Source organism: Dreissena polymorpha, chromosome 4, assembly GCF_020536995.1.
Source record: "Dreissena polymorpha isolate Duluth1 chromosome 4, UMN_Dpol_1.0, whole genome shotgun sequence".
NCBI lineage: Eukaryota > Metazoa > Mollusca > Bivalvia > Myida > Dreissenidae > Dreissena > Dreissena polymorpha.
This window is the reverse complement of record NC_068358.1, coordinates 121625836-121649396: the sequence shown is the minus strand read 5'-3', so window position 1 is coordinate 121649396 and position 23561 is coordinate 121625836. Positions and strand designations below refer to the sequence as shown.

The 23561-nt window shown below is 34.5% G+C and overlaps 1 protein-coding gene across 2 annotated transcripts; it reads right to left on the bottom strand.

Annotated features, from left to right (window-relative positions):
• Positions 1-1631: 1631 nt before the first annotated feature.
• Positions 1632-23502, bottom strand: LOC127879055 (ELKS/Rab6-interacting/CAST family member 1-like). Of its 2 annotated transcripts, XM_052425640.1 has the most exons (12): positions 23388-23502; positions 22900-23069; positions 20225-20399; positions 19330-19431; positions 18847-18925; positions 14449-14563; positions 12720-12904; positions 12060-12215; positions 10865-11026; positions 10175-10333; positions 9030-9197; positions 1632-6009 (listed from the first exon to the last, which is right to left on the bottom strand). In XM_052425640.1, exons 2-12 carry the CDS (start codon positions 23063-23065, stop codon positions 5770-5772), a joined length of 1707 nt encoding a protein of 568 aa, XP_052281600.1. In that variant the 5' UTR covers positions 23066-23069; positions 23388-23502; the 3' UTR covers positions 1632-5769. The 2 variants fall into 2 exon arrangements, with proteins under 2 accessions (XP_052281600.1, XP_052281601.1); XM_052425641.1 differs by lacking the exon at positions 22900-23069 and having other exon boundaries at positions 23388-23501.
• Between the last annotated feature and the right edge of the window lie 59 nt (positions 23503-23561).

Below are 23561 nucleotides of genomic sequence, written 5' to 3'. Positions count from 1 at the left end.
AGATGGGCCGTATGCTAGTATGGAAACACGGCTTCATAATGCTTGTGTATCTTGCGTTAATTATTCATAGAAAAAAGAAGTTCGGATGGAAGCTATATACTTTGCTTAAATCATCATAACTGAAGAAATTTCTCCTAACCGAAAATCCAATTAAGACGGAAAGTGCCATTCCTGATTAGCCTGTGCGGACTACACAGGCTCATCTGGAGCGACACTTTAAGCACAAGCATTTAACTCCAATTTTTAAGAGCACGGCTTAAGCGTTTGCAATATGAAGAATTGTTAACCCTTCCCCCGTTAAGAAGCGAAGTGAAATGGCTTTTGCAACCATTTTAAAACCAGAACAGCCTGCGTGTAACTCGCAGTCTGTTCAGGTTTTATGCTGTTTGCTGCTCATCAGTAATTAAGGGTTGGAGTGAAGCCTTTCAAACTTGAATCTAGTAAGAAAAGTCTTTAATTAAATTTTACTTTCGTAGGGACTACGCATGCGTAAAAATACGTATCTAAGTTGTAATTGGTTAATAAATATCGTATACTCCTACGCGTTGGCAGAATGCAGATTGCGTACTATTGTGTCCTTGCAGGCGCAGTTGGTGCGATTGTGTACGTAAAGCAGAGCTGCAAGACAAACAGTTGGATACATGCAAGATGACATCTAATATCACGTTCTTCACGCTCTTCGCGATAAGGCACATAATAAATACGAGAATGACACATTTGAGCAAAGTCTTCATCTAAATTTAATTAAGATACTGCATTCTGTACAAAGAAACTAATTGCCTAGGACAGATCGTGCGTAATTGGAATGTAATTAGCGAGATTTTTTACTTATCTTAATGTAACTTGTCTGTCGCTTATATCATCTAATCTTCGTCAACATTCGGTGAAGTGCGACAGCGTGCGGTAAGGGTTCTAGAGTAAATACCAAAGCCTCATAAGCTAAGATCTATTACGGCCATACTAACATATTAATAACCTTATCTGTTGCAATTATATGCTCTTTTGGTGTGTGTGAATTTCGAAGTTCATAAGGTCGCGTCTGAGCCTGCATCACGGGAGAACCCGGTTTATGTCACCGCCCACTTACCGAATTTTCTTACAAGACTCATAGAAATTAGGACCAACCGCTCCCATCGAGCGGTTATTGAACCAGGTAAGAATCGCTGCGCTAACCGGATCTAAGGGTCGCAGTGGTTTAGTGGATATGATGTCCGCCTAGCTATCGAGGGGTCACGGGTTTGATCTCCACAGTGGCAGCGTTCTTTAGACTTCCTCCATAGACACCAAGTACTGGTTCTAGTTCCAGGAAACGGACTCGAGTGCGTTTCAAATACATGTAAGGCTTTCTTTGCAATTGAGCTAAAATAAATAGGTTTACGCGTAACTAACCGGATCTTATAGTAAGAATTGCAAATCTAAATAAGCACTAGAAAGATCGGCACAGCATGGTTATTAGACAGCAATAAAGCATCATTGATCACATTAACAAACCTTAAAAAAAATATCTGAATTATAGAGGGTCAAACCACTCTTAAAACACATTTTTTTCCTGCAAATCAAGGAAACACGCTGCAATCGCAATCACATCATAATCAACAACAGCAGCAACATATGTCTACATTCCAAAATATTTATTTGTTCATTCATCTAACTACACTAATGGATGGCCTACATAGTTATCACAGTGTTCTTTGAGACTATCTGAGCATCGTTCTTGGCTTAATACATGTGCGTAAAGAATCGTTCCAGATTAGCCTGTGCAGTACTTAATCTGTTGCAATTATATACACATTCCACCTAGATGGGATATTTTTTGTTAAAAGACATCCTATAGACAAAAATAAAAGCGTAATAGCCTATAATAGCGGAATGTGACGTCCCAGGGGTCGTATTCCAGAAGCATCTTAAGTTAAATTTTATTCTGATCCTTAAATTGGGATATTTTCTTAAGTGTTTCATTTCATATTGCAATAGATTAGCATCAAGATATACATTTAAATAGCATCATTATGCCAATGTTATTTTAGGAATACCAAAAAAAAATGTGTTTCCTTATTTAGTAAAGAAATACAAAACATTGTAATTTTTAACTTAAGTGAAATAATTTAAGAAATGACTTAAGATGTTTCTGGAATACCACCCCAGATCAGAGGCTAATCCGAGGCGACACTTTACGGACATGCTGAAGTCCAGTTTTCCTAGAACAAGGCTCATCTACATGGTCTGTACATGTAATAGGAGCCATCAAGTACCCGTACATGCACACGCAGTGGTAATAAAAGCTTTTAGGCTGCCGACATGTAAAGAATCTATTTTAAACAAACTGCTAAATTATAACATGGTTCTTAAAAATCTGATCTGTATAAAATACATTGCAATTTATTCTTTTGTGTAGCAATCCTCTCATAAGTTATTTTCTGTGATTGACATAATTGTATATTTGATAATTTTCATTATTTGTGTAGCAGTGTATGTTTTTGTTAAAAAAACAACAATTTTATTCTCTTATATATACAAATAAATTTGTAAAACAATATTTATTTCCTTTACTTAAAAAACGCTCAAAAGTTCATGGTTCCTCATTTTCAACAGTAAAAAACACCTAACCATTAAACAATTCATAAAATAAATAGTACTATTATAATATTAAATTTGATTTTATTTTGTATTTATTTATCTACCTACTTACTTAACTACATCTATAAATTATATTATTTATTAATAATGTTAAAATTAGTTGGTACACAATCCAGGAGTTAAACTAAGCCTTTTGCATACATAACAAGCCCTACCAGTGCAAAAATGGACGGATAAACAATGTGCAAGCAACACAGTTTAGAATAAAAATATACATATAATTTGTAAAAAAGCATGCAAATATCACATGGAAACATTTTCAAGGTACATTAGTGAAGCAATCTCATTTGCTTCCCTAATTCTATTAAGATAAATATACCTTGAAATTAGTAAATACCGGTAATAAATAATAATATAAATAAACAGTTAACATTACATACAACTAAAATCACATATAAGAATGATGCAACTGGCTAAATAAAACTGCAAGCAAAAACATAATCACAGGTTATCTTTGGATAAAATTATGAAACAAAATTTGCCCCATATAAATATATCTTTTCAGCTTTGACATTGGTAAAAATGACATCATTCAAATCTTTAAAATAAGATATTTTCAAGTTAAGATCTAAGAAAATGATTCAGAACTCAAGTTTACCTGGCAAAAGATCATCTGAGCCAAACTGAACATTCTTCTGACTCTGATTAGCAAACAATAAAAGGCAACACAAACTGTTATAAAGAATTAGAGACACAAAATATTTAACATTCCTACAGAACATTCATGACAATCAAATAACAATTGAATATCAAGTGTTTAATTTGCAAAATGTTCACAATAAAGTGAATTCAAATGACAGTTTTTGAAAACAAAAAGTTTAGGCCTTATTCTAAAATATACGATGAACAGAGACTCTTCCATTATTATAATATCTGCTTATGTTCACCAATCATTTTGCAATTCCCTAAATATTCCTTTGTCATTCTATAACAACAATGATGTTGAAAAAAAAACAACAACAGATAAGTCTTCCATTTTCCTGCTTACAAACTGATATCCAAATAAAAAATGAAATGAAAATTGTTTGCATCGTGAAATGAATGCTTAAAATAAAAAATAACTGTTTATTGTTAAACCAATAAAAGCACTTTGAAATCATTTGCGTATACAACCAAAACTGTATTATAAAAGATCTTTGGCGACACGTAAATAGTACATACAGGGTTTGAAATGTTAATTTATATTAAAAAGAAAATTTGTCACAATGAAATTGTTGTACATGTATATTGAATGACTGCTGTCAGTTGGGTAGCTTTACACCAACAAATCTTTACATACAATCAATGCGCCAATTAGTGATATTGTAGAAACATGGTCATAGTTAGGTAAACAGTCTACATTAGACAAAACAGGAGCCAAAAACATAACCTAAAAGCAAACTTATTCAATGTGCAATAGAAAGCAAACCAGAAACAATTCAGAGTAAATCATATATCAGTTTAAGATTGATAACCTTCAAAGTGATTGAACATTTTAAACGGTTACAAAATGTAACTTAAGGGATTTTCATCAACAGTCTGTCAAAATATCAACATTTTAAAACACAATGTGACCAGTATATTTACATGCATACTTTATCACTATCATTTACAGAGAAATAACCCAAACAAATATATACCTTTAAAAATATGCAGGCTAGCTATTTTTCCAATTTGTATTAACTTTCTTAAAATTGGAAAAGAAAAGATTTCATTAGGGATTCCTTAGAGCCCAGAGTAGCCTTTGAGTAAGAAAGTATTTGATTATTATTTTTCGGCAAATGCTGTATGTTCATTTTAACCCTTTGCATGCTGGGAAATTTGTCATCTGCTAAAATGTCATCTGCTGATTTTATAAAATTTGCATTTTCTTCATTTTTTTTCCAAAGAATACTATCACAATAGCAAACAGTTTGGATCCTGATGAGACGCCACGTTCTGTGGCGTCTCATCTGGATCCAAACTGTTTGCAAAGGCCTTCATTATTCGGTTCCAGCACTGAAAGAGTTAATAGGTGTGTATGACAGGCAAAACCACAACAACAATACAAAGGTTGATTCGGATAATGTGTTAAATAACATATAGAGATTCTATTTGTCTAAAATGTATGACTGTGTATGGTTTTGTACCTTTTGAGCGTAGGTACAAGATTAAAAAATAATTAGATTTTAAAATTCAGATCTCCAGGAATTGGCAATATCTATTTCGAGCACTCAAGTTTTTGTACAAAATACATACACATTACCTGATACTTTCACAAATAAAACAATATTTACAACTACTAATATTATGAGAAGATGAATGGTTGAAATATCTGGCAAGTTGAAGAATCTGTAACACAAGTACTCATAAAGTAGCACAATATAACAATGATTTTCATTAAAGAAAACTAATAGAGATAAACCACTTAACCACTGGCAAAGCTTCCAAATACCTAGCAGACAAGCATAAATATCATGTATGAGTACAATGCCCAATACATACTGAAATCATTATGAAAAAGTGATGTAATATGTGTTCAGTTTCTAATCTGATGATCATCACATTTACAACAGGCAAATTCATGGAATTGATATCCCTTGCCAAAAATATTTTTTTGACCGACGGAAGGACAACTCAAATTCTATATCCCTCTGCCTTTGGGGGAGGATAATATGGTATCCTTTTCAACAAGATAAGCATATGTTTCCATATAAACTTGCTTTGAAAAGGTCAATAGGGAAAAAGGATGCCGCTGCAACCTGTATCTTTTAAGTCCCAAACAGATATTTTGATTATTTTTCAATGTTTCACAATATTTTGGAAAACACACAATGCAATTTATAACATCCTTTGTAAAAAAAGTACATATTGGACTTTTATTAACAGTATATTTGGAAAGAATGTGAATGCACATGGTCTGTTTCTCCGTCCCCACAATTTTAAGCATCAACCGCTCCATTTTTTTTACCACAGATACTTTGAACATGACAATGCATGACAACTATACACTAGTCCGCAATAACTTACATCAGCCTTAGACACACAAGCCAATCACACACCAATCACAAACCCTCAAATCCCATAAAACTGCATGAGCCCAATGACAAACCCCCAAACCCCCTAAAAATGCATGGGCTGTAATCACCCACCAATCATTAACACCCAAATCCCCTAGAACTGCATGGGCCGTGTGCCTGTGGAGCCCATGGTGCGAGGGCTCCGTGATGACCGAGAGGTTGCCATGGTGTGAGAGAGGGTGCGCATGCTCTCTGCCAGCTTCTCAAACTCGCCCCACTTCTGGTGTTGAGAGGACAGCTCCTGCGTGTTCATCTGCTCCAGTTCCTGGACCCGGTCCTCAAGAGACAGGACATCCCCTCGCAGCCTGACCACCTCCTCGTTCTTGGATTCCAGCTGCAATTTGAAAAGGATTTATTTGTGTTTTGGGCTTCAACATAACCAACATGGTTTTTAATAGTGATCACAAATAAGAACCAGCCCGCAAGCCCTGCTCTGGTAAATTGTTTTACTTCAAAACTGGCTTGTTAAGATTCTGTTATATACATGTACATTGGCTAGCTTGTAACCTTCCCTTGGTATGAACTTATCATATAAACATTCAGTTTTATTGTGCAACCGTAGTACATGTATAAATAAACAAGAGATTGCCAAGCAATATTGTCCCCTACCGGTGAAACTCCACCATTGTCAGTAATTTTTTAATAAAAATTTGTTGCCATACCAACCAGAATTCTTGACGTAGGAACAAAATGAAATCACGTGCATAATCTCCATATAGACCGTTCCATAATTTGGTCATCACATAATTATCTCCCCTGAATTCTCTCCGCGTCCGCCATTACACTGCTGCTTTACAATCGGTAACATATATAAGAGAGCACCGATTATTCAACGGATGAATTTCTTTCTAAATTCTAAGGCCGTCATTACATGGTCTTGGTTGTCTTGGAAAACTTACACATTGACACATTAAAAAAAGCATTTAATTAAATTAAATGCAATATTTTTCATTTGATTATTTGCATCAATCTTTAAATCGTGTATGCCTTTGCATTCCAGTGTTTAATTGCCCCATTTGCTCTGCATAATCCGATTATCTCGTTTTGATCAGATATTGTCCAGACTTAACTAACCACATGGTGTCATAAACCACACTGGGTGGCAGATGACAATCTGGTCATTAAATACAATTGATGATGCCACCATGTCTCATCTTCCTGGTAGTATTAAGCAGTCATTTGGTAAGATAATTTACCTCCGACATACTTAACAGTTGCGTAAATAAGATATGTTACATATTTTACAAATTAAAAGTTATGTCCAATATAGAATATCAGAAATTTTACACTGTAAAGATACTAGACCGTTTAATTTATGAAAAAATAAAGTATTTAAAAAAATATATAAATAAAACATTTAACGTATTAAGCGGGTATCGGTTAATTAAAACTACGTCATTCCGTATGAAGATTTGATGTTACGGCAATGCACGAACGATATCATAAAACAATAAATTACATTTGACACCAAACAGAGGTAAAAAAAAAATAAAAAAAATATATATGTTTATAAATATATGTGTGTTAAAATGTTTTATATGTGTCACTCATACTCACTAGTAACGAGTTTTCAATATACATGAGTACACAGTTCAATTTGCATCATATGAAGTTGTGTTTTTTCAGTTGTATGTTAATATTCCTCAATAGCGTCATTCTTTGTACAAAACCCATCAAATTAAAATTACATGCAAATACTGTCATGTCCTTTGCTTTTAATATGGCTTTGTAGTATGTTTATTTTCAAAGCACTCCTTACACTTTCTAACACTCATTTATTTATCACACTAGCGTCCTCATGCCATTGATAATTCTATTTTTATAATTAGATGTTTTACTATTGTAATTTATTGAAGCTTTTCTGCAAAAAAAAATATTACGGCTTATGCATAGAGCTCTTTATTGTGTCAAATTGTCGGCCTTTCAGTCTTCAGATAATCTTTAATTTGATGCTTATGCCGCGTTTTTAAAGTTGCAAATTAATGTATTAATAAATTCGTTTGGCGCTTAATAATATATTTTTGAAATATTATTTAGGTGTTTTTTTATCGGAGTTTTTTTGTGTGGATTAATTGACTAAACATTTGGTGTCGTTATCCATATGTTTTGCGTTACTTCAAAGACCTATAAAATACAATTTTTAGTATTTTTAGCTTTATAGCTGTTAAATGATTCAAAGATGAAAATATAGATATATCACATAGATCGCATTCTCTTCATCTTCCGAATAATCACATTAAAGGTCGTCAAGATCAATATCACTCTCTCATGATAAAAAGCTCGTTTTTTAACGTGACAAAATTCCATCTAAAAAAATAAATATAACTCCAAACCACAATTTTTTATCTCTGATATCAGTTAGAACAAGAAAAATAATGGAAGGCGTATCAATTATATCATACTTTATATAATATGTAATGATTTTGGAATGTAGATTTTTACCAAATAAGATCAATTACAAACAATTAGCGGTAATTAATTGCGCGAGAATCTTTTATAAGTATTAATTAAAATATAATCTGCTTGATGTTGCGGCTATTAAAATCAACACAACAATACATGCGTGAATTGTTTGTGAAACGTTAAAAGTAACAAGTCTAATCAAAGACATAGTATGAGCGACTGAACCAGCAAATTTTTCGCCGATGATTACCACTTGATTACAGATAAACAAAAACAAATACACGAAAGCATTTTAAACATTTTATTTGTAACAATCAATCTCAACTTCAAACAATCATTTAAACAACAAAAATGTGATAATCGCCTCACATTAATTCATTAAGTGATTTATTTATCCGACAACGGTGAAGCGGGTATTCTCTACGTCTTTGGCTTTTAGAATCCCAGACTCGCACAAGTTAGCAGCAGTGTAATGGCGGACAGTCACGTGACTGACAATATGGCGGCGGTCAATTTATCGATTATGGAACGGTCTATTGCCATCTATCCATGTTTCAAGTTTCATGAAAAAAAATGAAGAACTTTTAAAGTTATCGCAGGATCCAGAAAAGTGTGACTGATGGACGGACGGACAGACAGAGCGCAAACCATAAGTCCCCTCCGGTTTCACCGGTAGGGGACAATAAAATTTTATATTTGTCAGTATATTAATTTCTGATAATTTTAACTCCCAAATTAGATGTCACTGGCCCTTGGCTGTTGGGCTTATGTACTTTGATGAAACAGAAAGTGAGTAAAAAAAACTTAATTTACATTCATCCATACTAGCAGTTCTCAACACGACCACACCATCTTTTATCCTACAAATCTTACACTAGGATGGACAACAGCCTGTATATGTAATAAATATTCATAAAAAGCTGTACACAGCTCTTAAATAAGGCTTACTACCTTTTTCTGCAGGTCTGCCACATGGTCAACCAAGAGGGACTTGTCCTTGCGTAGTTGGGTGTTATCCTTCTCCAAGTGTGAGTGCATGCTGGTGAGCTCTGTGACCCGACTGCGCGCAGTGTTCAGCTGTAGCTCCACCTGAGTGGAAGCCGACTCTTTGGTTGTCATCTGTGAATGAACAACATTTTCTTTACCACTTAGATGCGTATTGTAGTCCATTAGAAAGTTTCATTTAATTACAGACCTTTCTTACTAAATTCAAGTTTTAAAGGCTTCATTTCCAACCCTTAGTTACTGATGAGCAGCAAACAGCATAAAACCTGAACAGACTGCAAGTTACTGGCAGGCTGTTCTGGTTTTATGCTGGTTGCAAAAGCCGTTTTCAGTTTTTTTCTTATGGGGGAAAGGGTTAATATAGGTAAGCAAATTTAGGAATGTCATATGAGAGTTTCTTTTTATAGGTGCAGGTTAAAAATGAACACTATTAAGTTAGTTTGATAACAATATTATCTAATCATTTTCAAATAAAGACCCAGTGGATAAAATTAAAACAGGAATTCATTGATAGTTGGGTGAAAATTTGTTTCAGCTTGATTGTGAAAACAGCCATCTGCTTAGTAATAAAGTTAAACAAAATGTGTGAATTGTAATTTGTTGCACTGGGAATATAAACATATCACAAGGTTCCATTTATTGAGTCCCACTCTGGGAAACATGAGCTTAACCCTTTGCATGCTGGGAAATTTGTCGTCTGCTAAAATGACTTCTGCTGAATTTCTAAAATTAGCATTTTTTTCATTTTTTTTTTCAAAGAATACTATCAGAATAGCAAACAGTTTGGATCCTGATGAGACGCCACGTTCTGTTGCGTCTCATCTGGATCCAAATGGTTTGAAAAGGCCTTCAGAATTCGGTTCCAGCACTGAAAGGGTTAATGCATGTTAGTCAAGTATTTTCCCTAATTAGCCTGCTCAGTCTGCACAGGCTAATCAGGGAATACACTTTTCAGATTGACTGGATTTTTGTTTGAAAAAGCCTTCCTTTGAACAAAAACTCCCATAAAAGCTGCAGTTATCGACTGACCAAACTTCCTTAAACAAACAGCAAGAGAAGCAATTAAGAGAGCAAACTCAGTTTTCACTGACCTGTTCCTGATACTGCCTAACCCTCTCTATCTCCTTGGCCAGCTGTTCCCGTACGTACTCGAGCTCAAACCTGAGTTCCTTCTCTCGGTCTTTGCCCTGTACCATCTCAGAAATATTTGAGTGGTGTCTGTGCTCAATCTCATCTCGAAGATTTTTCTCCTATAAGGAAGGAAACAAACATTTTAATCTGTTGTACACACTTTGACCCATTTGTTGTCTCTAAGAAAAAACCTTCCATACCAAATTTTTGAGAAAAAAAATCTACACAATTAAGAGGCATATTTTAATCTTGAAAAATTGACTAAATTTAGTCAATTTTTGCAAGTAAAGCTTACATTCAGAAGAGAATTTTAAAGTAATTATATGGTAAAATACATAACTTCTGAGGAGGGAAATGGAGTTTGAATTTTGTCCAATAAACCTTAAAGATCACTTATTGATCAAAGATGTTTTAACATTTTATTGTTTTTATCAATTCTAATTGATATTTTACATGACCAAAAAAGACAAATTAATATTTTTAAGTCATTAGTGATATTTTGTTTGTTTGAATATTATACATACATAATTTTTCCGATCTATGATAACTCTATTGAAAATTGTCATAATATCAATTTTCAACTTTATTGCAGATACATATATTTCCCGGCCCATACACAAAGTTCTTAATACAAGTCTGTGAGTGTTTACCCTCTCAAGCTGTTTTGTGACCTCCACCACCTGCTGGTGCAGGGTTGCATTCTCCCTCACAATGGACGAGCTGTCATCAGACATCTTGCTTCTCATGTGGCGCTCTTGCTCTGCTGTCATTTCCGCTTCCTTCAGCTTCTGCCGCAGGTCACGAATTTCTTCCTGAAAAGATAATCTAAATTATAATCATCAAAATTATGAAGATTTTTTTATAAACCTGTACAGCATGCTTTATTTGTTTTTAATCTTTAAAACAAATAGAGGAAACCCATCAAAAAGGTTGCAAACCAGTTATTTATTAAATTCACAAAGAAAGACATTCTAAGAAAGAAAAATCGTCAACTCAAGACCTGACATGTGCCATCCCTGCTTATAAAGATGACATGCAGAATGTCCTGAACAGTTTAGCCCAGCATACAAACAGATGACTGAGAAAATAGAAAGATCTTCCTAACTATACTATTTCAGACTCAAAAATGTAACTTAATTTCTAGATTTCCAGATAGTGACGACTCCAATTTGTGACCCCTAAAATACCAGTGTATTATACCCATAATAACCCCAATTTAAGACCCCTTAGAACTATTAAGTTTGACCCTAATAACCGTCTCGAAATAAGACCCCTATAATTGTAATAACTGTAAGTTTTCGGACAAGCCTGTTTTTAGACAAAATAATTTTTCGTGACTCTAAATTTTCGTACATATGGGTTTTCTTCCATAATTTATGACTTTTGGACAGTTTATTTTACAATACTTTTTTTAACTAGAATTATTACCTCAGAGGACCCTTTTATCATGCATTTTTACAATGTCATAAAACCTGGCAGACGAATGCCTGAAGACTATGGAAAATTAAATTTGCTTTATTTTGTAAATAACTATGCATCCCAGTTAGAGACTATGGTTACACCTAACAGCCTAAAGTGAAACATATATAAAATCAATTTATTTTTTGTATCTAATTTTTATGGACACAATTTTTTATATATTTTTTTGGTGTCAAAAACTTTCGAGAGTAATTGTGGTAACTCCTGTTTATGACGCCTAATTACTCCCATATGCAACCCCTAAAAGCGCCCATTATTGATCCATTATAACTACCATGTGTGCTCCTTCAAACACCAATAAGTAACGTAAACTCTCCACTGTGATCCCTGTACACAATACTAACTCCCTACAGTTGGCCCACATACCCTAAGGTCACTGACGATCTTATCCTGAAGGTTAACGGTGCTGTTGTAGTACTTCTCCTCCGTTGTCTTTAGCTGCGTCTCCACACTGAGACACTCTGAGCGCTTCTCATCCAGAGCTATCTGAGTCATCTTGTGCTGCTCTATACGCTGCTCCAGCTAGGAAAAGGGGTACAAAATCTTTTTTTTTTCAATTGTTTATATTGTTTAAAGGCATTTGCTTCATTAAATTTGTTTTGAAAGGCTGATTGTTGTACTAATTCTAACTGATTAAGTTTTAAATCCACATGTCCAGTGACCGTATATATGTCTTGTCCTGAGAAAGATTTTTCTGGCCTACAGGTTGTTCCCACTTGCAAAACAGCACAAATATTTAGATTGTAAAAATAATATATTTGGTCAATGGGGATTCTGGCTTTAAACATGTGATCCCTTCTTGAGTGCTATCTGCCCCATCCTGAGCTGCTGTTTAAGATTACGGTAGCTTATTGCTAATCAGAATTAGATTTGAAATGCTTGCCCAAGTATGGATGAAATAGTTCGCCACACATGCACTGTTTTGAAAAATCCTTGAATGTAAAACTGATCAGCTTATTAAAGCAAATAAAAGAGTATTGAACACATTTCTAAGCTGAGAGGCATTTTTGAACACATATCACTTACTTGACTTTTCAATGTGATTATCTTTGTCTCAGCATTTTTCAAAGCTGTGGCACTCTTTTCAAGCTCATTTCTAGCCTCAAACAGCTGGTTGTCCTTGTATGCAATCTCGGATTCATTCCTGGCAATGGTTTTCTTCAGCTCGATCACTTCATCCATCAACATCCTTTTGTCTCTTGCTCTGGCCTCTGAAAAGGACAGTGATACAGGTTTTTACATAAACACTTAAATCAGGGGTCTCGTGTCCTTAATATTAAAGATTCTAGTCAATAAGGGTGAGGGTTCCCATCATTCTAAAAATATCTTAAGAATTTAAAATCAAACAGAATATATTTCTTTTAACTGAATGATTGTGTTGTTGTTTCTTCTGAATTTTGGCGCAATGAACAATTGAACTGTATAAAAATGTATATAATATGTTTTGTTGAAATAAAAATATCAGCCAGTAAAAGTATCAAGCTACATATGACAGAAAATATTTGCATCTTTATTGGATGCAAGTTCTAAAATAGGACCAACAATTATCAAGCACTTTATAATGAAGTTTGCATCTGTGCCTCGTATTTCATATACTGTGAAACCATTTATTTCGTCAGCACGAAATTTCGTCCTTTTTAAAAAAATGACTATTTCGTCAGCACTTTAATTCGTCCATTTCTGGTTTTGAAATAAAAAAGCGTCTGATTTGTTTGTAATGTTTGTAATACATGTAATACACGGTTGCTAAAAAATCGTGCTGGGGAAAGAGGGGTGACACTTGGTAGTCACTTGCAGGAGGTGGGCCTTGTTTGGCATATGCCAATTAACAAGTCTGTTATTTCAGGTGATAGTAACTGTCCCTTATAATTGTAATAGTATTGTCTTTAATCCGGATTTGCCGCGTGTTGGCTGTATAATCTGCAACACCCCTGAAAAACACAATACACACAATGGGTAATAAAGTTGTTAACAATTAGCGCTAATCAACACTATTCTACCTAAACGAAGTCGATGCATTCGATACAGCCTTATTTCATTCGCGTTTTACTGGAAATGTCAGTTGTCAGTACACTGTATAATGTACACCCTTTTGTGTCAAAACCGGATTTAACTTGAGTGTGAATAGTCGACTGTTTCATGTTCTTTGTATCAATACCATCCGGGTATCTGCACTATAAGTATACCAGTCTACAAACAAGGTGCGCGCTTCCGCATATGGGTATTCGGATGTTCAAAAAATTGACCTACGGTTCAGCGTTCATGCCGTCAAACACATTTAGCAATATAACTTTTTTTTTCCACAATATTATTACTTGCAAAAAATACTAGTGGCTTATAACTTACCTTGCAATCTTTTTTTCCTCGCATTTTGCGAGAGTGTGAGTGTTAATTTCGAGCCCTGTGTATATGTGTGGATAACGCTGGATTTAAATGCCTCATGCCTACGGTAATTCAGTCTTATTTGTTTCAAATATGGGACATGATTGTTTGTTAGGATCTTGAAATCTTCCATCGGTCGAAGGACGAAAAAAACGAAAATTAATGTCTGACGAATAATAATGGTCTCACAGTACATAAAAAAGATTAAATGATATATTGTTTGTTTCCTTTCCTTGTTGAAAACCGTAGGGATTTGAACTAAGAGTTCAAAATTCCATATCTTATTTCAAGACCATACAAATTTTAATTCATTATTTAAATTGTCATAAATGAATCCACTCTGCATTATTTTAGGCCTTGTCATAGCCCCTACCTTCAGCCTCCCTGAGTTGCTCTAAAATATGCTCCTTCTCGCGTGACAGCAGGCCAACACTGCTCTCCTTCCTTGCATTCTCTGTCTGTAGCCCGTCCATCTCAATCTGCATGGTCTGTAAATGCACCCAAATCCAGGAATGAATGTTCAGTAATCTTACTGTGGCCAAATGATAAAAGTACCCTTTTTCAACAGCAGTCGCATAAAAAAAAAGCCATGATGGTCCTTAACCAGTAATCTGAAATCACAGATACCAATTGTTGAAACTTGACCTGGTGATCTATTTTTTTTACCCCACTTGACCAAGTTACCGTACAAACATGGCCTTTATATTGTCCAGATCAACATTCTGACCAAGTTCCACCAAGAATGAGTCATAAATGTAGCCTCTAGTGTGGCCTTTCTTTCCTAAAGATTTGACCTGGTGACTCAGCTTTTGGACGCAACTTACCCAGATTAAAACCTTGGCAAAATAATGTAAAGTTAAAGATTCTGATACATTTTAATAAAGTTTCAGCAATAAATTTTATATGTAGATTGGTTACAATGTTTTTTTATGATTTGACCGGGTGACCATGTTTCAAAATACACTTGACCTAGATTTGACCTTGGAATAGATATTGGCAAGATAAATATTCAGACCAAGTTTTATCAAGATTAAGTCATACATGCGGTATCAAGAGTAGAAACAATGTGTTTCTTATATTTTTATTTGTGACTTAGTTTTTTGACGCACAGCGATTCAAACTTGACCTATACATTGTCAAGATATTCTGACCATGGCATGCAGCTTCATCAAGCTCAAGCTATAAATCTTGTCCCAAGAGTAGTTAATTTTTATTTTAAGATTTCAACTGGTGACCTAATTTCTAGAAGCTCCAGACCCAGATTCCAGCCAGGACTAGATATACATTCCAAGTTTCATCAAGATTGAGCCATTAATGTAACCTCTAGAATGGAAAACAGATTTGTCTACAGTTTGACCTGGTGACCTTTTTTAAATGCATGTGACCCAGATATTGTCCAGATGACATTCTAACCAAGTTTCATTAAGATTGAATGGACAATGTAGCTTCTAGATTGGTCACCAGCTATAAGTCGACAAATCACACCTCACAAAGCCCTGCAATGGATGCCAGGCATAGAGTGATCACAATAGCTCACCTCAGAGGTGTTACAGATAATATAATCTGCTCAAAGCCTGGAAATAATTGTCTTTTAAAGAAAATTCCCATTTAATTTAGTCTGAAAATATCTTAGAGTGACAAGTCTAATTTAAAACAAGATGTGTTTGTGAAACACTATGTCCCCCCCATATATTTGACCTTTGACCTTGAAGGATGACCTTGACCTTTCACCACTAAAAATGAGATCTTCAATATTGAAAATTTTACCTTTGACCTTGACCTTTTACCACTCAAAATGTGCAGCCCCATGAGATACACATGCATGCCAAATATCAATTTGCTATCTTCAATATTGCAAAAGTTATGGCAAATGTTAAAGTTTGACACTAACCAACAAACAAACCAACAAAGCAACAGACAGGGCAAAAACAATATGTCCCCCAGTATTAACTGGGGGACATAAAAATGTTTGTGGTTATTGGGCCTTATTGGGCTATTTTGCACCTTCATGCACATTTGCTTAAATGGTTTTACAACAGTTTCCGTTTGCTTGATTAAAAAGGGGGTTTCACTGGCCCCCAAAAAGTTGTCACCTTTTTTACCCGAAGTAAAAACCATTATATGTAAAATTGTAATTTCACAAGTCACAATAAGCTTTATTTTTATATAAATAATAACATTTTGCACATGATAAACGACATGAATAACTAAAAAATCATCAAATATCATGCCAACATCAATATAACAGTATGCTGCATAAATGTTTGAAAATTATTCATCTAAACATACAACATGTAGTACCACACAAGTGTTCATGATGATCATCTGCAAATGAAAAAGAAATTTAAAAAACCTGAACATCAAGCATCTCCATTCCAATTAACATTCATATGCACACGGCTACATTTGGTGATACAGTTTGGACACTCAATAATAAACAAGAGCTGTCTCCATCGGAAGACATATGCCCCCGAAAAACGCTTTTTTCGAAACCTAAAAGCAGATTTCGAAACCTAAACGCGGAGCCTAAGATCAAGGTCAAAGGGGTCATTTTTTTTTGCGTATGGAAAGGCCTTGTCCATATACACATGCATACCAAATATAAAGGTTACATCTGAAGCGACACAGAAGTTATGAGCATTTTTCGAAACCTAAAGGCAAAAGTGTGAAGGAAAGACAGACAGACAGACAGACCGACCGATCACTATATGCCCTCCTTAAAAGGCATAAAAAATCCTCTTTGTCTGCCCCAGGCCCCTAGCCCATTTCTTCAAAGCCTGGTCATAGGGGAAGTCCTGACCTTTCATACAGACTCGAGAGATCCTCATGAGATTGTCAAGGTGAGCAGCAGTTATCTTACTCCCGAGGCATGCCTTGATAATGTTCTGCCTATGCAAATTTATCTCAAAATTAACCCATTTATGCCTAGTGGACTCTCCCATCCTTCTACATTAGATCAATTTATTTCCAAAATAAGGGATGTCTAGTATATTTATTTTTGTATTTAGAATATTTCTTACAGAAATTCCTTTAAGCAAATAGCGCAGACCCAGTGTTAAGAAGTTTCCCCGATAATGGGAATTTCCGTATTTACTATTTACTGAGAAGTTTCCCCGATAATGGGAATTTCTGTATATTACTATTTCCTCGATGGTGGGAAAAATATAAACGCCAAAATACCCGCTTTTTGTATGAAAATGTATTATCAATGTTCAATATATATACAATCCTTGTATCGATCTAGTTCATCACTAAGCAACGACGTCACGTCTATAAAGTTACCTCACAATCTACGTCACATCATGGAACCAAGTCGCTGGTACATATAAAAACGTTAAAACCTACTGTCCACCCAGATGAGACGCTGTTTGCCATAGCTTTTTTTTAGGCATAAATGGTTTAAGAAAGTGGCTCTTATAATAATCGTTATATATAATGATTGGTGTTTGTGAAAGTTTGTCCAAGTACTAGATAATTGATTGTTCAATATCATTTCGGGGCCGTTTATCTGATAATTAGTCCCATAACACTTGTTGATCGAAGTATACAAATTGTCTATTATACTTACATGCTTCAGTGTTTTCAGATTTGCACTCTGCCTAATATTTTGTTAATGTTCTCACACAGCAATATTTACAACTGGCAGACCTTGGCTGCTTATGTTCAACAGCTTATTTTTTTCGACTTGCAGTATATTTGTGTAAAGGATTTTGGAGATAATTATTTAAAAAAATAGCCACCGTTAAAATGCTGATGCCACTTTTGCACATTTGTTGCAAATGACCAGAATTGTGATCAGCAGCAAAACCCCTGGTTACACAATTAGTGTTTGGCTAACTTTCCTTAAAACTGAGAACCTGCTCCACATTAACAGATATGCATATACCATAATTACTCTAAGTTTTGGGACACTTAAAAATAATATATTTTTTATTGTCAGAAAATGTAGATACTAAGATATACATGTATTTCCAAAATACAAGGGACGATTTAGAGACACACTGGAAATATACCTAATGCATTTGATGTTCCTATATTCTGTTCTCCAAAAGAAATTCCAAGGCTGTACTTTGGACACAAGAGTGTGATGATTAGCATTTAATAAACAATAGTGAGAACTTTTAATTTTCACACAAACATAAGATATATTATTACACTTTTGACAGATCTTTCCCCCAAAAACAGTGGAAATTTTGATTTTGTTGTTTAAAAAAACCCATTTGGTGCAGTTAAATGTGTGCTAATGCTTCACAATTGAACAGAGACATTTAGCTTTTATAATTTAACTGTGGATTTGCACTAATGAATTAATCACAAATTTTCTTATCAACAAAATTAACATATTTTATACTTTTTGACATCATGCAGATGTTGGTGAAATGATTTACACCAAAAATCATGCAAGCATTAATCAGAATGTATTGTTTCCCAAAAAGTATCACTTAATAAAGTATCAGCTGAAGCAATTGTCTATTAGCAGTATACATGTACATACATTTTTCCCAAATAAACAATAAAGGGCCAATAAATTTTCATATTCATCTACCAGGTTTTATGACGATTGTCGGGTTGAAAAAAAACCCACATGTAATGCGCAAACAGAATAACGCAAATAGATAAAAATGCAAATTTATTGTTCATTCGTGAAAACCTGGGTGTCCAAAAAATTGGAGTCACACAAAATAATTATTTTGGATGAAAAAGACGGTGTCCAAAAAATTAGAGTCCAAAAACTTAGAGTAATTAACGCAATACCAAATGACCATCTTACCCTCAGTTTTGCTAGCATCCTTTCCGCCTCTGCTGACATTTTAGGGTGCATTTCTGTAGCCTTCTTTGCCTGCTCACGCGTTAGCGAGTTAAGAAAACACAATGCATCAAATGAACAGAAGAAGAGTTACACATAAAGTACATGTATTTCATGGTTAATGTACCACTTTAGTGCCAACATAAGAAATTTAACAATATTTGTATTTGTTTGTATGTTTGGATATTTTGCCACAGTTTAACCATTTACAACTCAGATACATACTTTGTTGCATTTGTAGTCCCTTGGAAAATCATTTTTATTTCAAGACATTTCTTACTAGATTCAAATTTTAAAGCCTTCATTTCCAACCCTAAGATGGCCATATGCAAACATCATAAAACCTGAACAGACTGCTAGTTACTGGCAGTCTGTTCTGGTTTTTTGCTGGTTGCATACAGCCGTTTTCACTCCATATCTAAACAGGGAAGCGTTCACAAAGGATATAGATAGTTGGTCTCCAGCTCCAGGAAGTAGATTTGCTGCTGCAGGTTCTTGATGTACTCAGCCTCAATGGCCTCTGTAGGACCATTCTGGGACTTGGATTTCCTGAAACATAGTATAGAAAGTGCAATGTAGTCAACACGTACCACAATTTCGTCATCCGTTGGAATCCAGATTAAGCATTCTGATTTCGATTTCAAATTTACTTAAAAAATTTACTTGGGACTTTCCATAATTTAATTATCAATTAAATAAATCATGCACATTTCATCTTGCACAGAAAACTTTAACCAGTCTTTTGTTAGTAAAAAGGGGACATAATCCTGCTACAAAAGCTGGTCACAGTTATTGGTATTGGTCAGTGAATGTTTATGAAGACTGTGAACACTTATGTGTAGTTTTATTTCAATATTTGTTGCAGATAAAGCTATCGTTAAATATAATTGTCTATGTACAATAGGACAAACATCCTAAACAATTCACACATGTTATTATTTTTCATGTCAATCAATCTGTATCTGTCTGCTTGAAGTTTTTTTTACCGATACACACAATTATAACATAAAAAAACACATAGTTTTACCAAATTGAAAGTCAGGGTTATGGGCATAATTCTGTTAGAGTCATAGAACTTGTTTAAGGACCGCACACAATAATCCCAAAAACATTTGTGAAGCCTCAATTCAATTCCTGTAATAGAAAAAGTTGTTGGAAGATTACCTTAACCAGAGCATTAAGCAGACGCAAGCAATTGTGTGAGTACATGTAGTATGTCTCAAGACTATTTCATAATTTGGTGAATGTCAAGCTTATAGTCACACTCTTTGTCAAATTTTTCTGACATACAATACATCAAATCAAAGAAAAACGGCAATAATAATGTCTGAAATAAACTTACGTGTTAGCAAAAGAAGCAGCCACACTATTCCCAGTCGAGCGTCTAAGAGTGCTGTCAGACTTCCTAGTGGACACCTTGGCAGACTGAGAGAGCTTGGGAGCCTTCGAAGCAGTGGGCTTTGGGAGTTCCATCATCAAAACTCCTGGAGAGGATGGCACTGTACCAGAGAACACTTCTGTGGGTGGCAAACAAAACACGGTGCAACATAAGTACCCTGTTAGTGTCACAACCACACATGGTTAATAAGCAAATCACACAAAATGTTTAGTGTTTTGTGGCAACTCTTAAACAGATATGTTTCCAATGGGCAAGATTGCATCATTATTGCGCTTTAAAAAAAAACTCCACTGATGTGAAACATGACCTCAAAGTGTGACCTTGACATTGACCTTAAATTTAATAAGACAGGTGATGCAATACGCAATTTTCCGTCTCCTCATTGTTCTCATTTATGTCATTTATCTTAAAATTGCATGATGAATTCCAAAGTTTAGGCCTTGACATTCTGTTCATAGCCAAATTTCGACCTTACAGTGATTTTGACCTTTGAGGTAGGGAGACAGGTTTAACACACGAAATATGTATCCGAAAGGTAGTATTTAGTGGTAAGTTATCTTGAAATAGCATGATAAATGACAAAATTTCAGTACAGAAAATCTGTTTTAAGGACAAATTTGACCTTTGAACTCTTAAGGTACTGGTGGGGAGATGGGTGTTAAAACTTACACAAGACAATTGGTCTTATATATTGATGAATAGAATTTATGAAAAAGTGTTTTTTGTGCAGAATGTTAGCTGTTTTATGGCCAAAGTTGAGCTTTGACTTCTATGCGAGACTTTAAACATTGAGATAGGGAGATGGGTGTTACACGATACATATCGTCTTATGATGACGGGTATATGCGGTAAGTTATTTCAAACTCCATCAGTATAGGGCAAAGTAATATCATCCAAAAAGAACTGGTGGTGCCCCAGAAAATGTTATGGTTGACCCCAAAGTGCTAAAAATAATATTGCTGAAAAGTTGTTACAGTTGTGCGTGTGACATGAGTGTAGTGGTTAACGAGACACATAAACGAGCAAATAAAATATACTACATCACATGAGCCCTTAATGGTACCTTTTCTCATTAAAATGAAATAAATAATGTATCAGTTAACATAATTTTAAAATGCAAATGTTAAATAGTTTTTTTATACAACCATATGCTTAAACTTTAATTCAGTTCTTACACATTGATATGTAACTGTTACAGTTATAACAATAATTCGAAACACGAGAGCAGTTAACTGTTAAACAAGACTATTAAATCTACACATGCTGCATGCAAGAATTATTGTTGTGGTATCCCATGACTGCTGGTCAGCACACATTTCTTTCTGTTAAGCTTGTATGTGCTTGTATACAATTTTTGATAACACTTTTTCATACCTTTCTTTTTTGTAAATGAATAGATGAAAAAAACTTAACATATTACACAACTTACCATAAATACTCTAAGTTTTCGGACACTTAAAAATAATTAATGTTTTTGTGTCTGAATATTTAGATACAAAAATTATTTACAAAATTCATGTGTCCGAAAATTTAGAGACAAAAAATACAGGGGTCCGAAAATTTAGAGACACTATAAAAATATTGCATTGACGATCAGATACGGGTATGCAATGTGGATAGCGTCAATTATATCAATATATAATAGCATGTGCTTGTAAAAAACCACGCAGTATAGTATAAATTACTTATATATATATATATATGTTTCACTTTAAGCTTTTGCGTCAAACCATTGTCTGTTAGCGGTATACATGGTTATTTACCCAATTACGCAAATGTAATGGTCCATTGTCTTAAGGCATTCATCTGCCAGGTTTTATGGCCTTAATCTGGTTGTAAAAATGCATGATCAAAGTGTCACCAGATAAGTGCAACAGGGCAGAATTCTGACAGAATAGCCCTGTAAAATAAACTGTCCGAAAATTAAGAGTCATTAATAATAGACGGAAACCCGTATGTCCGAATATTTGAAGTCACGAAAAATAATTGTTTTGGCTACAAACGGGGGTGTCCAAAAATTTAGAGTGTCCGAAAACTTAGAGTAATTACAGTATCTCCAAATAATTATTTTTCAAAATTATTCCTGCTGATCACCTAAAATAAAACAAAGAAAAAATACGGTAGATCCCTTATTTAAATTACAGGTTGGTAATTAGTTATCTGTTCTTGTTACAAAACACGCTATAGTATTTCTGGTACATAAACATTACATTTCTATTCTGGGTTTAACATGCGTTAATTTTCTATTCTATAGTTTTTCTATTAGTAAAGTTTCATATTGCATGCTGAAAATTCTATGATCAGTGTCTATTCAAACAAGGATCAAAATAAGTCACATGTATAAGTCCTACACCTAAGTTCTAACACAATTATTTTTGTAAAAATAAAATGTTAAAACACACTGTCAAATCAAAATAGTAGCAAGCATTAGAGGTCTAATAGTGCATTATTAGCTATGGTTATTTTTTTACAAAGTGTCTTTTTTGCAAAATGTATAATTGTTATTACACACACACACACACATTCACTGATGAAGAATAGACACCGATACATGAAAGTTATGGTGATTAAATCTACAAAGCTCTATGAAGCTGTTTCCACAGACTAGCAGTGAGTACCTTTCCTAGGTGTTCTGCTTTGAGCGTGCTTACGAGGCGGAGAGGTACTCCTTGACCGTGTCTTTGAACGACCGGGTGATGGACTCCTATCGCGGAGTGATTTTGTCCACTCGAGTACCTCAGCAGGTTGGTTACCAATAGGTTCAGATATTTTTTCCAAATCCATGTTCCTATTATTAACCAATACTTCCAATTGCAAAAAATAGTTAGTCTATAAATTATTCTAGATAACACGCAGAGTCTTTAGAGTAAAGTATAAATTAGTTTTCGTATAGCTAAATGAATTCCAAAAAGATGCAATGTCGATTGATTCAATGGATTTAAATGAGTTACTCCTATAAATATGAGGTCGATTTTACATCGACGCGGGGTAGCTTACGTCTAATTATTTGGACTATAAATGAGTAAGCAGTGATAGTGACAACCGATACAATTGCAATATGCGGTCAAACAATACATACAAATAGGATGGGATTTAGAGATAGTACCTCTTTCTTTAATGCACGCAGATTACTGACGCAACCCACGTAGGATTCTGCAAGTATATCACTTATTGCAGAAACTTTGACAGGTCAAAGCGCGTCACTTGTTGAGAGGCAACGGCTTTTCATAAAATGTTTTAGCTTCGCAAATATTAAATTACATTCTTAAAGACATATACT